The sequence below is a fragment of the Chelonoidis abingdonii genome, chromosome 9 (genome assembly GCF_003597395.2).
Source record: "Chelonoidis abingdonii isolate Lonesome George chromosome 9, CheloAbing_2.0, whole genome shotgun sequence".
NCBI lineage: Eukaryota > Metazoa > Chordata > Testudines > Testudinidae > Chelonoidis > Chelonoidis abingdonii.
This window is the reverse complement of record NC_133777.1, coordinates 59202529-59218888: the sequence shown is the minus strand read 5'-3', so window position 1 is coordinate 59218888 and position 16360 is coordinate 59202529. Positions and strand designations below refer to the sequence as shown.

Sequence of the window (16360 nt, the reverse complement as noted above, 5' to 3'; positions counted from 1 at the left end):
CCTCCGATATGTAAAATAATGTCAGTTTGGTCACTTTTAAGAATTAGGCATTACAGAAATCAATAAAAGATGAAGGGATTCAAGGAAAAGGTTTAAACATGCCAGATGTTCTTCAAAATCCGGGAATAACATGCAAACCCATAATAATTCTCTTCTTGTACTGTGAGACTTTCCCTTTGTTTCTCTGTCTACCTTTCCACTTGTCTATATATAAATAAAATCAGTGAATCCATCCAGGCATCTCTAATGTGCCTGTCACTGAGGTAATTCATTACAGTACTGACATGTAGCACACTCAGACCTTGGCTACACTTGAGAGTTACAGTGCTGGTGGTGGCTTTACACTCCCCGCCCACACTGGCAAGGCACACACAGCGCTGTATCTCTGCAGTTGCAGCGCTGCTTGCACTCCACTTCCACAAGAGGAATAAAGAGTATAGCGCTGCTCTGCACCCAAAGCGCTGTGACTGGCCTCCAGAAGTATTCAGCAGTATCCCAGAATGCCTGTTCTAGCCACTCTGCTCATCAGTTCGAACTCTACTGCCCTGGCCTCAGGTGACTAACCATCAGACCCACCCTTTAAATTCCCCGGGAATTTAAAAAATCTCCGTCCTGTTTGCTCAGCCAGGTGTGGAGTGCAATCAGTGAATCTTTTCAGGTGACCATGCCTCCACGCGCCAAACGAGCCCCAGCATGGAGCAATGGCAAATTGCTGGACTTCATCAGTGTTTGCGGGGAGGAAGCTGTGCAGTCTCAGCTGCGCTCCAGCCATAGGAATTACGATACCTTTGGGCAGATATCAAGGGCCATGATGGAAAGGGGCCATGACTGGGACGCACTGCAGTCCAGGGTTAAAGTGAAGGAGCTGCGGAGTGCCTACTGCAAAGACCGCAAGGGAAACCGCCGCTCCAGCCCTGCCCCCAGGACCTGCCGTTTCTACGAAGAGCTGGATGCGATACTTTGGGGTGACCCCACCTCCACTCCAAGGACCACCATGGACACTTCAGAGCGGGGAGGAGGAGCAGGAGGAGCAGGAGGAAAGCGAGAGTGAGGGTACTGGGGTGGGGGGAGATACCCTGGAGTGCCTGGAGGCATGCAGCCAGGAGCTCTTCTCATGCCAGGAGGAAGGTAGCCAGTTGCAGCAGCCAGTACTTGGTGGAGGACAAACAGAGGAGCAGGTTCCTGGTAAGTGGCTTTTATTTTCAGGATGGAAATTTTTCAGGAGAGGAGGGTTAGGGCTGCATGCATGCATGCCTAGATGCAGAATAGCGCATTGATGTGGTTTATCCCGTTGCGGTAGATCGCCAGCAGCCTTTTAAACGGCCAAAAGCACACTCCACAGTCATTTGGCACTGGCTCAGCCTGTAGTTGAACCATTCCTTGCTGCTGTCAAGGCTCCCTGTGTAGGGTTTCATGAGCCACAGCATTAACAGATAAGCAGGGTCTCCAAGGATCACAATGGGCATTTCGATGTCTCCTACTGTGATCTTCCGCTCTGGGAAAAAAGTCTCGGCCTGCAGCTTCCTGAACAGGCCAGTGTTCCAAAAGATGTGTGCATCATGCGCCTTTCCGGGTCAGCCTGCATTAATATCAATGAAATGCCCACAGTGATCCACAAACACCTGGAGAACCATAGAGAAATACCCCTTTCGATTAATGTACTTGGATGCTAGGTGAGGTGGTGCCAGAATGGGAATATGCGTCCCATCTATTGCCCCTCCACAGTTAGGGAAACCCATTTGTGCAAAGCCATCCACAATGTCCTGCACCTTCCCCAGAGTCACGGTTCTTCTTAGCAGGATGTGATTACTGGCCCTGCAAACTTGCATCAACATGATTCCAATGGTCAACTTTCCCACTCCAAACTGGTTCGTGACCGATCTGTAGCTGTCTGGAGTTGCCAGCTTCCAGATTGCAATAGCCACCCGCTTCTCCACTGGCAGAGCAGCTCTCAATCTCGTGTCCTTGCACCGCAGTGTGGGGGCGAGCGCCTCACACAGTCCCATGAAAGTGGCTTTTCTCATCCAAAAGTTCTGCAGCCACTGCTCGTCATCCCAGACTTGTATGACGATGTGATCCCACCACTCAGTGCTTGTTTCCCAAGCCCAAAAGTGGCATTCCACTGTGCTGAGCATGTCTGTGAATGCCACAAGCAATTTCGTTTCGTACGCGTTACGTGACTCGTTATCGTCGGATGCCTCACTGTGACTTTGGATCTTAAGGAATAGATTCACTGTCAAACATGATGTGCTTGTGAGACTCGTCAGCATACTCCTGAGCAGTTCGGGCTCCATTTCCCGCAGACAGAAACGGAACACAGAATCACACTGCATAGAAACAGTTGAAAGATGGCGCCATATGTGGACGGAAACATAGGGATTGCTGGGATGTGAAGCAATGCATCACAAGGCGTTGGGACAGGAACGAGAATGCCCCGCCCCCTCCGCCCCCTTCCCACAACCCACGTCGCCAGAATGGGAAGAGGTGCTCTGTGGGATAGCTGCCCATAATGCACCACTCCTAACACCGCTGCAAATGCTGCAAATGTGGCCATGACAGTGCGCTGGTAGCTGTCAGTGTGGCCAGACTGCAGCGCTTTCCCTACACAGCTGTATGAAGACAGCTTTAACTCCCCATGCTGTACATCTGCAAGTGTAGCCATACCCTTATACCCTCCCATTCGGCTCTGACCAAATTGATCCTGGGAGTGTTTGTATGCCTGCTTTCAGCTCTAGTGTTTATTCTGAATTAGCTTCGCACCTAAAAGGGAAGCTTGCATTTTTTGTTTATAACTTAAGCAAAATTAATTGCAAGTGAAGAGGAGACTGCCAGGGTTAAAGTTAAAGGTTCCATTGCCCTCTAGTTTCGGTTGAGGAAACTGTGACCACTGATAAAGAGGGGCAGTTCAGCCTAGCAATAAGCATGTAAATCTAGTTGCCTTGGAAGGAATTGCGGTGGCTGTTTGTTTTCTCCTTTCTAGTGTGTTTTTACGTAGACAATGCATTGAGATAACCGACTGAGAGGATGTTTCTAGGTTCATACCAAGAAGTGGTTCAGAGTATTGTGAAACAGCCAGATCTCATTACCTTCACTCAGACAGATAAGCGTGATTCAATAGTATCACACAAGCTTAATTTGGTAGTACAGTATGTCAGGAATGCTGTTCTAATCTGAGCAAGGATTAACTACAGCTGTTGCTTGTGATGTGGATACAGTTCGGTTAGGTCTTCCAATGCAGCACTATGGAAATAACCTGGAAAGCACATCTCACTTTTTGTACCTTTAAAGGATATTCATCTGGACCTGCCTAAAATATATGGGGCTCAGCTGTGGCAAGGTTGCAAAGCTTTTCCTTTGAGAAGGTATTCTGCATGCAGCAAATTTTCTCTGGGAAAGAGCAGATGTGTCAATAGGATGTGGCAACCCAACATCTAATTATTTGTATATGTTGTAGAATATCCATTTCCACATAGCCTCATTAATAAACCCTCTGGCTCACTGGAATCCTGCATTCCCATGGCTAAGTGCTGCTGACATCCTTTGCATTGGTACTTTAAGAAATTCTAACTCCCTGTATCATAAGGTTAATGGTCTGGATAATTTGAGCTTTCTTCTAGATGCCATTTTAAGGGAATGTTCCTTTTTCCCCATCATTCTGGGGCTGTCTACATCCCTGTCAATGCCCTAAGAATTCCCCTCCCCACATTTTTTCCTCGTTTCACTGTTGATGCTTCCTCATCCTTCTGGCAGAATTAGAATGGAAATGATACTTTCCAAAGTCTGTCAGTGCTGCTATTTCATCAGTTGAAGGAGCAGTAGGTGGCTCAAAGACCAAGAATCTTGAGTCTCTCCCAAGTCAGTGGCAAATCCATCCAGTAGACTAGCCCACTGCAGATCTAATTTTATCAGCCATTTCTGATGAGCTCCTTTTCCAGCTAATAATCATTTCCCCTGCATGTACTCGCTAAGCACAGGTGTGGGATTGTTGAAAGAAAAGAAAATTGTTCATTTCAGACAGAGCAAGGAAAAAGAAAGATAAGACAAGGACATATGAAATTCGCATGAAGGATTGTTAAATAAGCTCCCATTCATCTATTAGCTCTATGATGAAGCATTAGAGAAGTTCAGAATTCATTCTAGACTGATGACAGTTTTGGAAAGGATACAAGGGACAGTTTTGGAAAGGATACAAGGGAGGTCTTTATCCTACTTGTTATCTGTGTTTATCTGTTCACGTGTCATACGTGCCTATGTTTCACAAGATGATAACACAGTGCAAGTAAACATGGAAATAGCAGAGAGAAAACCTTTCTCCATTGCTATCCTTTGACAAAGGTCACTTTCTTATATACATTTTATCAAAGACAACGGCCACTATTTTTCTTGTCTCAATATATTTCTGAATGTGGCTTTACCTGGAAGTTACCACATGGCTTATTCTATATTGGAGCAAAATCCAAGTTCATCATATTTACATTTTAGAATATCTTGAAGTCTACATATTACTGTAACTAGAAATATGCATTTCTTAAGCATCTACTGCACATCCAGCTATAATGAGGTTTACAGAGGCATTCAACGCTTTTCCCCAGTGCAGATTAAAAGGTGTTGAGGGAAGTGGATAATACATGACGTAATAAACAACACAATTCAGATTTTGATAATAAAGTTGTTACAGTCAACTCAGCTATTAGAGAAATCTCATCCTTCCTAAATATCTAGGTACTTACATAGTCCCTGTCACAAATGCATCTGAGCACTTCCTAAATAGTTACAAATAGGTCCCTCTACTTACACAGGGTCACCACAGCAGCTCCCTGGCCACACACCCTCCAGAACTCAGCATAGGGGTTTGGTTAGGGGTAAGGGTACGGTGAGGGGTAGAGTGCATCTATTCACCAGTGAGGGGTAAGGGTGCATCTGTTCAGTGGTGATCTCAATTCCAGATAGCCTCTAGTCAGCACACCTAAGCAGCCTGAGGTGATTTTACTTTATGCCAGGGAAGGCTCAGTTCTCATCCAGCTCCAGCATTAAAGAGGGGAACATAAAGATGACTTAATGCCACCTTCTCCTGAGTGCAGTTCAGATGTAGCACAGAATCCAGATCAAGATCCAGATCAAGATTTGCAGCATGACCAAGTCAACGTTACTTCTTAATCTTAATAAATGCTTGGGAAGCAGAATGAACAGTCTATAACATTCTACTGACTCCCCTTCCCCACAAATACTGAGAAGAGTGAAAGATAGCAAAATAACCCCTTCTCCAGCAAACCTAGGCACATAGTCTAGTGTTCAAAAGTGCTCACATTTTTACAAACACTCCTCTGCCTCCTATTTCTCTGCGTTATCTATATTATTGGTATTATTTTGTGATTTATTTTTCAGGTGGTCACATAAACCCAGCTGTTTCATTAGCCATGTGTGCAACTGGAAGGTTGAAATGGACCAAATTACCTTTTTATATATTAGCACAATTCCTGGGAGCATTCGTTGGAGCAGCAGCTGTCTTTGGGATTTATTATGGTGAGTATATAGTAGACATACCTATAGGACTTGCTAGAAGTAAGGAAATCTCTGACACCCTGATGCTTCAATGAGTTCCAGGCAGGCACAGAGGTCTGCCATACCCAGTTCATTGCAGGACTGGGCCTATGTCACAAAAGAGAAAGAAAGAACTAAGAGGGAAGGCTCTGACCTCCCAAGTGTTGGACAACACTAACATTTCAGAAAACAGAAGAAGTTCTGAAATGTAGAAAAATGACTCATTCTTGGGAAATTAGATACTCTAAGAACATGTATTTCTCACAAAGACTTTTACTTATTTAATTCTTAGCATGTATATAGGGCTTCTCCTCCTGGAAGGACTTTAGAAATACTGAAGGACTGATTCAAAATCTCTTATGCGAGTATCACCAACATCGTTCACTGAGGCTACAGACTGGGAGATCAAGTCCCACCTGACTAAATCTCAGACCATCTCTTTGAGCTAGGTATTAACTCTATTTCAGAGATGGAAACTGAGGCAGAGGATCATATAGTAGGTGCAAGACTCGAATGCAGGAATTTTTTACTCCCCACTCTGTCTGGACCATGCTCCTCTCTATGACATGTTGAGGCATAATAGAAAAATAAAATATCAGATTGTATATTTATAGTCCTCCCTGGCTACATAAATCCTCCAGGACTAGGTCATTTCTTTAACCACTGCTTCTTGTTTAAAAGGACTCACTGCATGCTTCTGTGGTCCCATCCTTAATTCTGTTGATCTCTGTGGGAGTTTGTATTTCTTGAAAGCTTTTTCTTTGCTTTCTGTTACTGTCTCCTAGGTTCTAGGATTACAGGAACTCTTTTTTCTCCAGTTTTCCTAGGCCCTCTCCTCTCTTTCTCCTTTAGTCCTTGTTCAATCCCTACACCCTTATATGCCTCACCCATTACACTATTGCTTGTGGTCCCTGAAGCCAGGTAAATTTTTCCAAAGCACCAAAGTGACTTAGGAGACTAAGTCTCATTTTAAAAAGTGACAGTTTCAGAGTGGTAGCCATGTTAGTCTGTATCAGCAAAATGAACGAGGAGTTCCTGTGGCACCTTAGAGACTAACAAATTTATTTGAGCACAAGCTTTCGTGAGCTAAAATCCACTTTATCGAATGCATGCAGTGGAGAATACAATAGGAAGATATACATATACAGAGGACATGAAAAAATGGGTGTTGCCATACTAACTATAACGAGAGTAATCAGTTAAGCTGGGCTATTAACAATGAAATGGGTTTTAGCCCATGAAAGCTTATGCTCAAATAAATGTGTTAGTCTCTATGGTGCCACAAGTACTCCTCGTTCTTTTTAAAAAGTGATTTAGGCACTTAGGAGCCAAAGCCTATATGAAAATCAGTGGGGTTTAGGAGCTTTTTATAATTTTACTCCACATCACTTGCCTATGCTATTTTCCTTCACCACCAGTGATGTCCCAGAGAGAGATGGTACTTCACACAACAGGATTCTGTGATAATCTGACTGATGTACATATGGAATTTTTAAAGATATACAGAAGTAAACAAAAGTAAGGCACAGTTAAAAAGTTTTCCTTTCCCTTTTTATTCATAGATAGTTGTGATGGAACCATCCACCAATGAGAAGGAGGAAGCCTGAGGAGGGGTCAGCTAGTCAAGGGCTAACCCAAAAGCCATTTGCAGTTAAACTAATCTCAACTCTACACAAAGCTAGAAAGAAAAAAACAACCATGGGGTGTATGCAGCAGAGTTGTTGTTTTTTCTTCAGCTTGCCCTTTTATTACAAAAAGTAGAGACCTGGGCACTCTTACCTCTGAGAAGTTTCTAAAACCATTTTGGGTCACCCCCGGCTCTAGCCAACACCAGCAATACTTACCAGTGACCTCCATTATGAGAGAGGTGAGGCTATTTCTATGTTCCCATAGCACCACTTGAAGACAGGAGTGTGGCACAGAAAGTAATGCTTGGTTTGTTCTCATTGTTTGTTTTCATGGGTCCCTGGTGTTGGTGACCCCTTCCTTCCTCCTAGTCAGGCAGGGTGCCAAGGTGGCAAGTTGTTTTTAGATAGTTGACACACTACAAACTCACAGACAAAAGGTTAGGAACCCCCTGCCCCACCACATGGTCGGTGGAGGGGGGCTGATTGGCTGGAGCAAAAGGAAGCTGGAGCAAAGGGACTATTAATGCAGGTTTTCATGGCCTTGGAGCCCACCCTAAGTTAGACCCAGTTCTAGTAAAATCTCATTCCAGGTTAGGATCCAGGCAGAAGATCTGGAAAGCTGGATCTTTAGGACCAGAATTTTGTTACCTCAAATTTTGTAAGTCAAATTACAGGAAGTTTTACATTAAAATACCTTATTTTGATATATATAATGGAGTCCTCATTTCTCTCTGCCCTAATGAGCTTCCCCACAATACCATGCTGTAGCTGTAGTGTGGCAAGGAGATATTCCATTCTCAGCCAAGATTTTCAAAACTGAGGGGTGGTTTTGGATGTCTGACTTGAGACACCTTAAAGAGACCTGACTTTCACAAGGTGGGTACTTAGCACATCATGATAATCAGGTCCCTATAAAGTGTCTCAGGTTTAGCACCCAAGAATCGATCACAAGTCACTTTAAAAAATCTTGGCCATAATGAAGACCAATGCTAGAAGTGGTAATACCTTACGTATAGATAAAAAGATAAGAGAGGACTAACCATGTTCTGTCTGCTATTTGGAAGAAAAAGTAGGTTGGATGGCTAGGAAAATGAGAGTCATTTCTTTTAGGCTTTAGCCCTTCTTTTAGGAGGGACTATAATTTGGGAAAGGAATGTAACTCTGAAGACTTTGGTAAACAATAAATTAGATAGAGAAATTAAGGGTAATAAGGCACCAGCTCCCATGCCACCAAGCAGGTCCTTCCAGGGAGCTGAACTCTTTGGCTGGGGAATGGCAACATTTGAGAGAAGTGATTCCCTTTCTCCAGGCAGGCAGACGTTCTGGTATCAGAAGAAATGTTGGCAGTTAGTTGAAGTAAAGCCCTCACACAGAACAGGGAATGCAAGCTCTTTTGGGGCCAGAGATCTCTCAGGAATGTTCCTTCACCACAGCAAGGGACTGTATAATGTAATGTAATGTAATGCAAAAAGTAATGTGGCATTATTCCCTGGCTGCTGGTAACCTGAATGGTTTTACAACAGTAAAATTAAAATGCTGCTGAAATCGGATATCTGAAGATGTCATGTCAGGTCTAGAAACATTTTGCAGAACAATATAAATGTGTTCAAAATCAGGACACTTTTCCAAGCACTGGTCTGGGGCAAGCAGTCAGAAAGAAGGAACACATGAGCCTGGATTTGAAAGATGGACCATAAGAGACAAGAGGTGCACTGCAGTGCCTGAATGCACAGGAGCAGAAATGAGACATGGAGGAGGTGGTTTTATCATTCCTCAGCCCTAAATAAAACAGGATCCAATAGCTTCCAAATGAGAATGTGATGTGCAATTCCCACTGTATGTAATGTTGATAAGTAAGCATAACCAGGCAATGGATATGTTTTCTGTAGATGCATTCATGAACTACAGTGGTGGAGAGCTTATAGTTACAGGATCTAATGCAACCGCACATATTTTTGCAACTTATCCAGCTCCACATCTGTCCCTGATAAGTGGATTTGCAGATCAAGTAAGTACCCAGAGAAAAACAAAAAAAAAACAAAAAAAACACTAGTCTTGTTACATTTGTTGTCTTGATTGTAGAAACAAAATGTTGAAAAACATAAAATTGGCCAATTAAAAAAAAACTATTAAAAATCTAACAACTATGGCCAAGTTTATCATTTTGGTCACTCCTTGTTATGCATTATAGTAATGACAAGATATTACTGCTTGTAGAGTGAAAATTTCATTCAGACTGCAAGCAAAACTCTTTAAAACTGCTCTTTCCAGCAGCCATGTTAAACCCCAGATAATAGCTATTATTATCCACACAGTCTTTGGAATTCTTCTACTATTTTATGTTTGTCAAGGTATTGAGCCAGATCCTCAGCTGATGCAAATCAGCACTGCTCCACAGTCTCCAGGGGAGTACACCAACTTATACCTGCTGGGGTTCTGGCCCAGTAGGTACATGTATGTTATCCCTGGCTAAATAGCAGTTTACTCCTAGAACCGCAATCATTTATTTGTTACTTTTAACTTCCTCATAGATGCCTCTTCACCGCATCTTGCTCTGCACACATTTTTGATGATTAAAGAAAAATTGAGAAGATCTACCACAACCTCCACCTTTCTCCTCCCCTTCCAAAACCTTCACTTTCTCCTTGTTCAATGACGGTGTGGTTTCTTACCTACTGTCTGCCTCTAATTCCTCTGTTTGCCTTCTCCAGCACTGTGGTAAAATAGCATGTGATTACGTATGTAAAGACTAGAACTGTCAAAAGGATGGAAATTGCATTTGGTGAAGGATTTTGAGACTTTAAAAACATGGCTTCGTTTCAAATCTGAACAAAACCTGAACATTTCAAAATTCTCTGCAAAAGATTTTAAAAAAACTGTAGTATATTGATCAATATTTTGCAACAAAGTACTTTTTAATTTTATATTAAAAACATGATATACCAAAAAAATTCAAAATGAAAAGTCATTTCAAAGCAAAAAAAATAAAATCAAAAAATTTCATTCAAAAAATGTCAACATTGGACGTTTCGACACTGTCAGAACTCTCCCCTTCTACCACCCCCCCCTCCCCACAAGTTTCTCTCCAAAATAAACTTTTGGGGAAATTGGCTCAACTTTGCAAAGTATTTTGATTTTGTCAGAACTGTCTTTTCTGACAGAAAACTGATTTGTCAAAGTTTCTCCGTGCAACTTTACTAAAAATGATGTCATAAGTCATATGCACAAAAGGCCCAAATTAAGGTTGTACGGGCAATGAAAATTCCAGCATTTCCTAACTTTTGAGTGCTTAGCTTTGTGAACTTATTGTTCTTTAAATGTAGGTTTTGGATGTAATACCAAAATAAAGGTTCTCTCTCTCTTTTTTTAAACTGTAAATTTAGGGTAATAAACTGTGTCAGTATAAGTCACCTTTATACTAGTATATAAAACTTACCACATAGGAGTTGTACCAATTTAATGATATCGGTTAAAAAAAAAATCACACTCTTAACTGAAATAGCTAAATTACTACAAAAACCTGAGTGTAGATGAGTCCTCAGACACTGGGGGACATCTCTCTCTCTCTCTCTCTCTCTCCTGCTCCACTCGTTCAAGCTTGTAAACAAATCTTGCCACTTCCTTCTCTACATTTCTAAGACCCCGTCTAGACTACGCGCCGTATCGGCGCGTTAAAATCGATTGCTCGGGGATCGATATATCGCGTCTGATCTGGACGGGATATATCGATCCCAGAGCGCGCTTAGATCGATTCCGGAACTCCACCAAAATAAACGGAGTTCCGGAATCGACATGGCGAGCCGCGCACATCAATCCCGCGCGGTGAAGACGGGTAAGTAAATTTTAGATATTCGATTTCAGCTACGCTATTCTCGTAGCTGAAATTGCGTATCTAAAATCGATTTTTGTGCGTAGTGTAGACGTGGCCTAAGATTTGTCCTTTGCTTTCTGTTCAGACAATCTCGTCCTTTGTGTCTATGTACACACAGGCACTTTACATAAAGTTAACTAGAATCAAGCAGAGCTAGCTGTGACTGTATGAAGTACTCAGGGTGTGGGAAAGGTGATTTTTCTTCTTCAGAAGCATCCTAGTCAGCAAGTAAAGCAACCCTGGATACTTTTCCATATAAGCACATTGGGCTGAATAATGGCAGTTTTGCCTGTACACAGTCTACGGAATTAAGCCCATCATAAGCAAATGATTCTGTAGCAACATTTTTAATGTGCATGGATGCTGTGTTTAAATACAGGTTTCAGAGTAGCAGCTGTGTTAGTTGACTATCAAAATGTGCAACAGGGACTGCTCAGCAAAGCAGAAATATGAAGCAATTAGTTTTGTGCTGGCAAAATTATTGCATAAAGGAATGTGATCTGCCAGGTACCAGCAGCTTCAGTTTACATTGCATTTCTCCGCTTGCATTTTTCAGTATTTTTATATCTATTATTGCTTGGGCACCTTTCTGTTATGTGTTTGCAAATGATGAACATTTGGGTGGAGTTAGATTTTTTTATTTTGGATGCTTATTGCTAATAGGGGACAAGCCAGACCATATTCCTATCACCTTGAACTACAGGGACAGTAGGATCGCAACTGGGCTGCTCTGTCATCTCTCCGTAATGGGATGAATCTGATCATCAAATCCAAACTCCACCAAATTTTGGAGAAGTTCAGATTCTGATCCAGAAGGCCCCCTCTCTATTTAGAGCTTATGTGTTATTTATTCAATATATTTTCTTTTCATTGGACAGGTGATGTCAACAGCTCTTCTTGTTCTGGTTGTCTTTGCTATTTTTGACACCAAAAATTTGGGTGTACCAAAGGGCTTGGAACCAATTGCAGTTGGACTTCTTATCCTTCTGCTCACTTGTTCCTTGGGAATGAACAGTGGCTGTGCCATGAACCCAGCCAGGGACCTAAGCCCAAGGATTTTCACAGCTATAGCAGGATGGGGTTTCGAAGTATTCACGTAAGTAATTATTGCATCAGTGGGATGTGAATATACCCCTGTTAAGTGTTGTTCTGCTGAAAGATTAAGACCCTGATCAAGCCTGATACTTCAGCACGTACCATACTCACTGGCGTATGAAATAGTTCCAGTGAAATCTGGTCGTGTACTTGAAGTTTGACACATGATAAAGTAAGTACTGTGCCTTAATGAGGATTTTTAGCACATCCAGAAAATAAAACTTGCATTTCCTCAAATACAAGGTACAGTTTCAGAATAGACTCTCCCAAAATATTGTGGGGTCTCGGATAACACTGAAAATAGCTTAAAGGAAATGCTTTCTTCTCCCACAACAGTTTTCACGAAGAACAAAAACTGCTGTAGAGAGTCAGCAATTAGTGCAGTGATAGGTGCACTAAAAGCCATAGATAGATCAGACAAGGTGTGGGAGGTAATATCTTTTCATTGGACCAACTTCTGGTGGTGAAAGAGACAAGTCTGAGCTTACACAGTGCTCTTCTTCAGGTCTGGGAAAGGTAAGAAGAGCGCTGTGTAAGCTTGAAGCTTGTCTCTCACAGAAGTTGGTCCAATAACAGATATTACCTCTCCCACCTTATCTCACTAATATCCTGCGACACAATAATTTGAAAACAACATAAATAGAGCAGGCTGACTTGGACTACTATTTTGAGAGTCGAATGCAGGAAATTGCAGAAATCTGAAAAATCTAAAGGCCTGATTTTGAGGCTGTGTGATACCTCCTTAGTGTTCATGTTTCAGCATGCACTTTCAAATCCCTGGTTCGCACATATTGAGCTGGCTAGGCACACAGTTAGCCACATGCACATACCAAAAGCAAAGCTCACCCACCTGTATCCAGTTGTATCCAGGTGCCTGCTTTGTACATACACAAACAGCACTGTTTTCAAACCTTTCTTCAGGAGGAGGCTCCTCTGGTTGGTTAGTTTTGTATTGCTAATTATTTACAAGTAGGAATCCCAAGTGCTCGCCACAACTACTTAAAGCCCCTAGATATCTACAGGATAAATAACCAGAGCCCCTAATATTCCATACAAAGACATTTAATACTACTATGCGGCTCTTACATAGCACGTTTTTCCATCCATAGATCTCTAAGCATTTATAAAAGAGGTCAGTATCATTACCCCATTTTCCATACAGGGAAACTGAGGCACAGAGTGCCTGGGAAGTGACTTGCCCAGAGTCACCCAACAGGCCAGTGGCAGAGCTGGGAATAGAGTCCAGGTCTACTGAGTTCCAGGGCAGTGTTCTATCCACTAGACAACACTGCCTTATTAAAAAAAATGGAGCACATGCAGTGTAAGATTTCATATCCAGGGAAAAAAACTTTCATTATAAATAGGCAATTTGCTGGAGAAGGTTGGGAAGCCCTGTCATGCAGTAATCTAATCATTGATTCTCTAGGAACTCCCCCTCTCCTCGTATGAGGTGTCATACACATTTCTATTTTAAAATCTACAGGAAAACAGAAGAAAATACATTTGTTACCTGTTTCAGATCATTTCTGTTAATTTTGCTTGGGATTTATAGTAAGGTGGGAAATATGTCCACACCGTAAGAACTATATTGAGCATTTAAAAGGGAGAGCACAGAATGTATTGCAGTAGAGAAAAAATAATCTGAACAGTCCTAGAGATATACAAATGAAGTAGGACAGCTTCCTCTCTACAGCTTTACCCTACAGCTGTAACTGGGGAGCCAGTTACAACATGCTTGTTCCCTTACCCATTTACAACATAGTTCCAAGTTGGAGTACAGAAGGTTAAATGGAGTGTTACATAACTGGGCTGAAACTTAGGTACAGTATGTCGGTTGCAGAATACGGATAAGGTCTTGCATATGCTAAAGTTTGAATAATATTGTAAGCAGGTCAGTGGCAGGATTTCTCTAATCACTGTGGACAGATTTGGTTTTGCCTAACCCATGTTAGAATTGTGTTGTCAAACCATTCTGTGTACTTCAGAAGGGGACAGAGAAGGTTGTCTGTTGTACAGTTCGGATAACTTACTCAAACAAGTAGGTCCTATTGAAGTCTACTGTATCAATGGAAAGCCAAAGTTTTCAAGGTTTAGCCACCTGAACAGGGCAATAATGCTAGAACCTCCTAACAGCAATACTTAAACATGGTTTCCCCTAACAGTTCTGGTTACAGTGAGGAAAAAAAAAAAGCCAGAGATTCAGATACATATGCTCAACCTTGCAGTTGATTAGCTGCCGGGTTAACAAAATATGAAGAGGTGATGAGGGACATTGCTATAGATGAGTATTTTACTACAATATCTGAAACTATCTAGCAGCAGTGGAATTCCCCCCCCCCCCCCCCGTGTTTATCATACCTTCCTTTTTAACCAGGGCCCATGATGATTCCGAAAGGCTAGGTAAGCACTGACTAGCAGACTGAAAGTTCTGTATGAGCTGTGCAGTCAGTACTGTTCCTTTCAATATTACATCTGCAGTGTATTTAGACTCCCCTGAAACTGCCTTTGAATTCCTTTAGAGAGACAAGGTGAGTATGGCAATATATTTTATTGGACCAACTTCTGTTGGTGCAAGAGACAAGCTTTCAAGCCACACTGAGCCCTTCTTCAGATCAGAATTCCTTTATCTGATTTAAAATGTGTTGGGGATTTTTTAGTTATATTATAAAGTAATAGTGCCCTCTGGCGGCTAGCTGCAAGAGATCAGTCCTAATATTTCCATACTGAAGCTTTAGGGGTTTATCAGCTATCAGCTTCTCCTATTTAAAGGTTATAGATAGCATTCAGATATCTACCATCTACACACATCTCTGCTGACAAGTCTCGTTTGAGTGGCACAAACGGCATTAACAGCATTAACTAAAACCAACTTCTGTTCTGGAGAAGTCCAAAAGAACTACATAAGGTCTTGCGTAGTGAGATTTTGTGCATCCTTTTGCATTTGTTTTAAAATGTGAAGGAGCATCTAAAAATTCCCGGAATTTAAACTGTTTGAATTCTCTGAAAAATCAAATCAGAATTATTCTAACTTCAATATCCTACTTCAAAAGATGAGAGATGTGTTGGAAGGTACATTAATAGCCTTACATGCATCCGACGAAGTGGGTATTCACCCACGAAAGCTCATGTTCCAATACGTCTGTTAGTCTATAAGGTGCCACAGGACTCTGCTGCTCTTAATAGCCTTAGGTTCTCTGTGCATGTACCTTCAACTAGCCAGTTTCTCCTGTTGTTGGGAAACTTTCAAACAGCAACAGGGGAGAGGACAAGCATTTTTAAAACAAAGAAAATGTGACTGTAAAACAATCAAAATGGGCAAGGGGGCTTAAGCACTCTGTACAATGTTGAACTCTTTTAAAAATGACTAGATTTGAACCTGAGTGTTTCCCTTTAAAGTGTAACATACAGTAGTTAATTGGCACTCATACGTGTAATGTTCTCTCTATGATGCAGCTGCCCCATGTTTAAAAATCTCCATAGGATTTTGTTTAATATATTTTATCCCATATAGTTGCATCCCAGATTTTCTGATTAACCACACCCATTTTTTTTTAATTTGAAGTTCTATTACTGATGGGGGATACTGGACCAAATCCCTACTTATTTTACTTATGAGTAAGAAATCTACTTAAATCAGAGAAAAAAATCACATTTTTTGTGGGTTGGTCATGGCATAAATAGCAAATTTTGCAGATGTGTTACACCATGCATCATATCCACGAAATTTGCTATTTATGCCATGACCAACCCACAAAAAATGTGTGATTTCTCCACAGCGTTTCTCAAACTGGGGGCCCTGACCCAAAAGAAGGTTGCAAAGCTTTTTTTTGCGGGAGAGGCATGGTATTGACACCTTTACTTCTCTGTTGTTGCTGGCAGCACCACTTCCTGAAGCTAGGCAGCACGAGTGCAGTGGCTGCTGTCCGAGCACCCAGCTCTGAAGGCAGCACTGCTGCCAGCAGCAGCAGCAGCAGCAGAGAAGTAAGGTGGGCTGGCCACGGCTCTGCCTTCAGAGCTGGGTGCCTGACTAGCAGCTGCCACTCTCCGCTCTGCCTTCAGAGCTGGGTGATCAGAGACCAGATTTCACAGTTGAAACCAGATTTCACATGATTTTCTGCGAATTTGCTAGACCCCTATTTATGAGAGCTGTCCCCATGGGGCAGATTTCCTGCTGTGCCCAGTTTTGGGTGTAGCAAAGTGAGGAGCTGTTACTGAGCTAATTACA

General features: G+C 42.1%; 1 protein-coding gene across 1 annotated transcript in view; it reads left to right on the top strand.

Moving 5' to 3' along the window:
- The window catches only part of AQP9 (aquaporin 9), a 39316-nt gene that overhangs the window by 18808 nt on the left and 4148 nt on the right, over positions 1-16360 (top strand). The window contains 3 exon segments of the mRNA XM_032774118.2: positions 5386-5523; positions 9059-9177; positions 11919-12136. Of these exon segments, the coding sequence (XP_032630009.2) occupies positions 5386-5523; positions 9059-9177; positions 11919-12136 (475 nt within the window).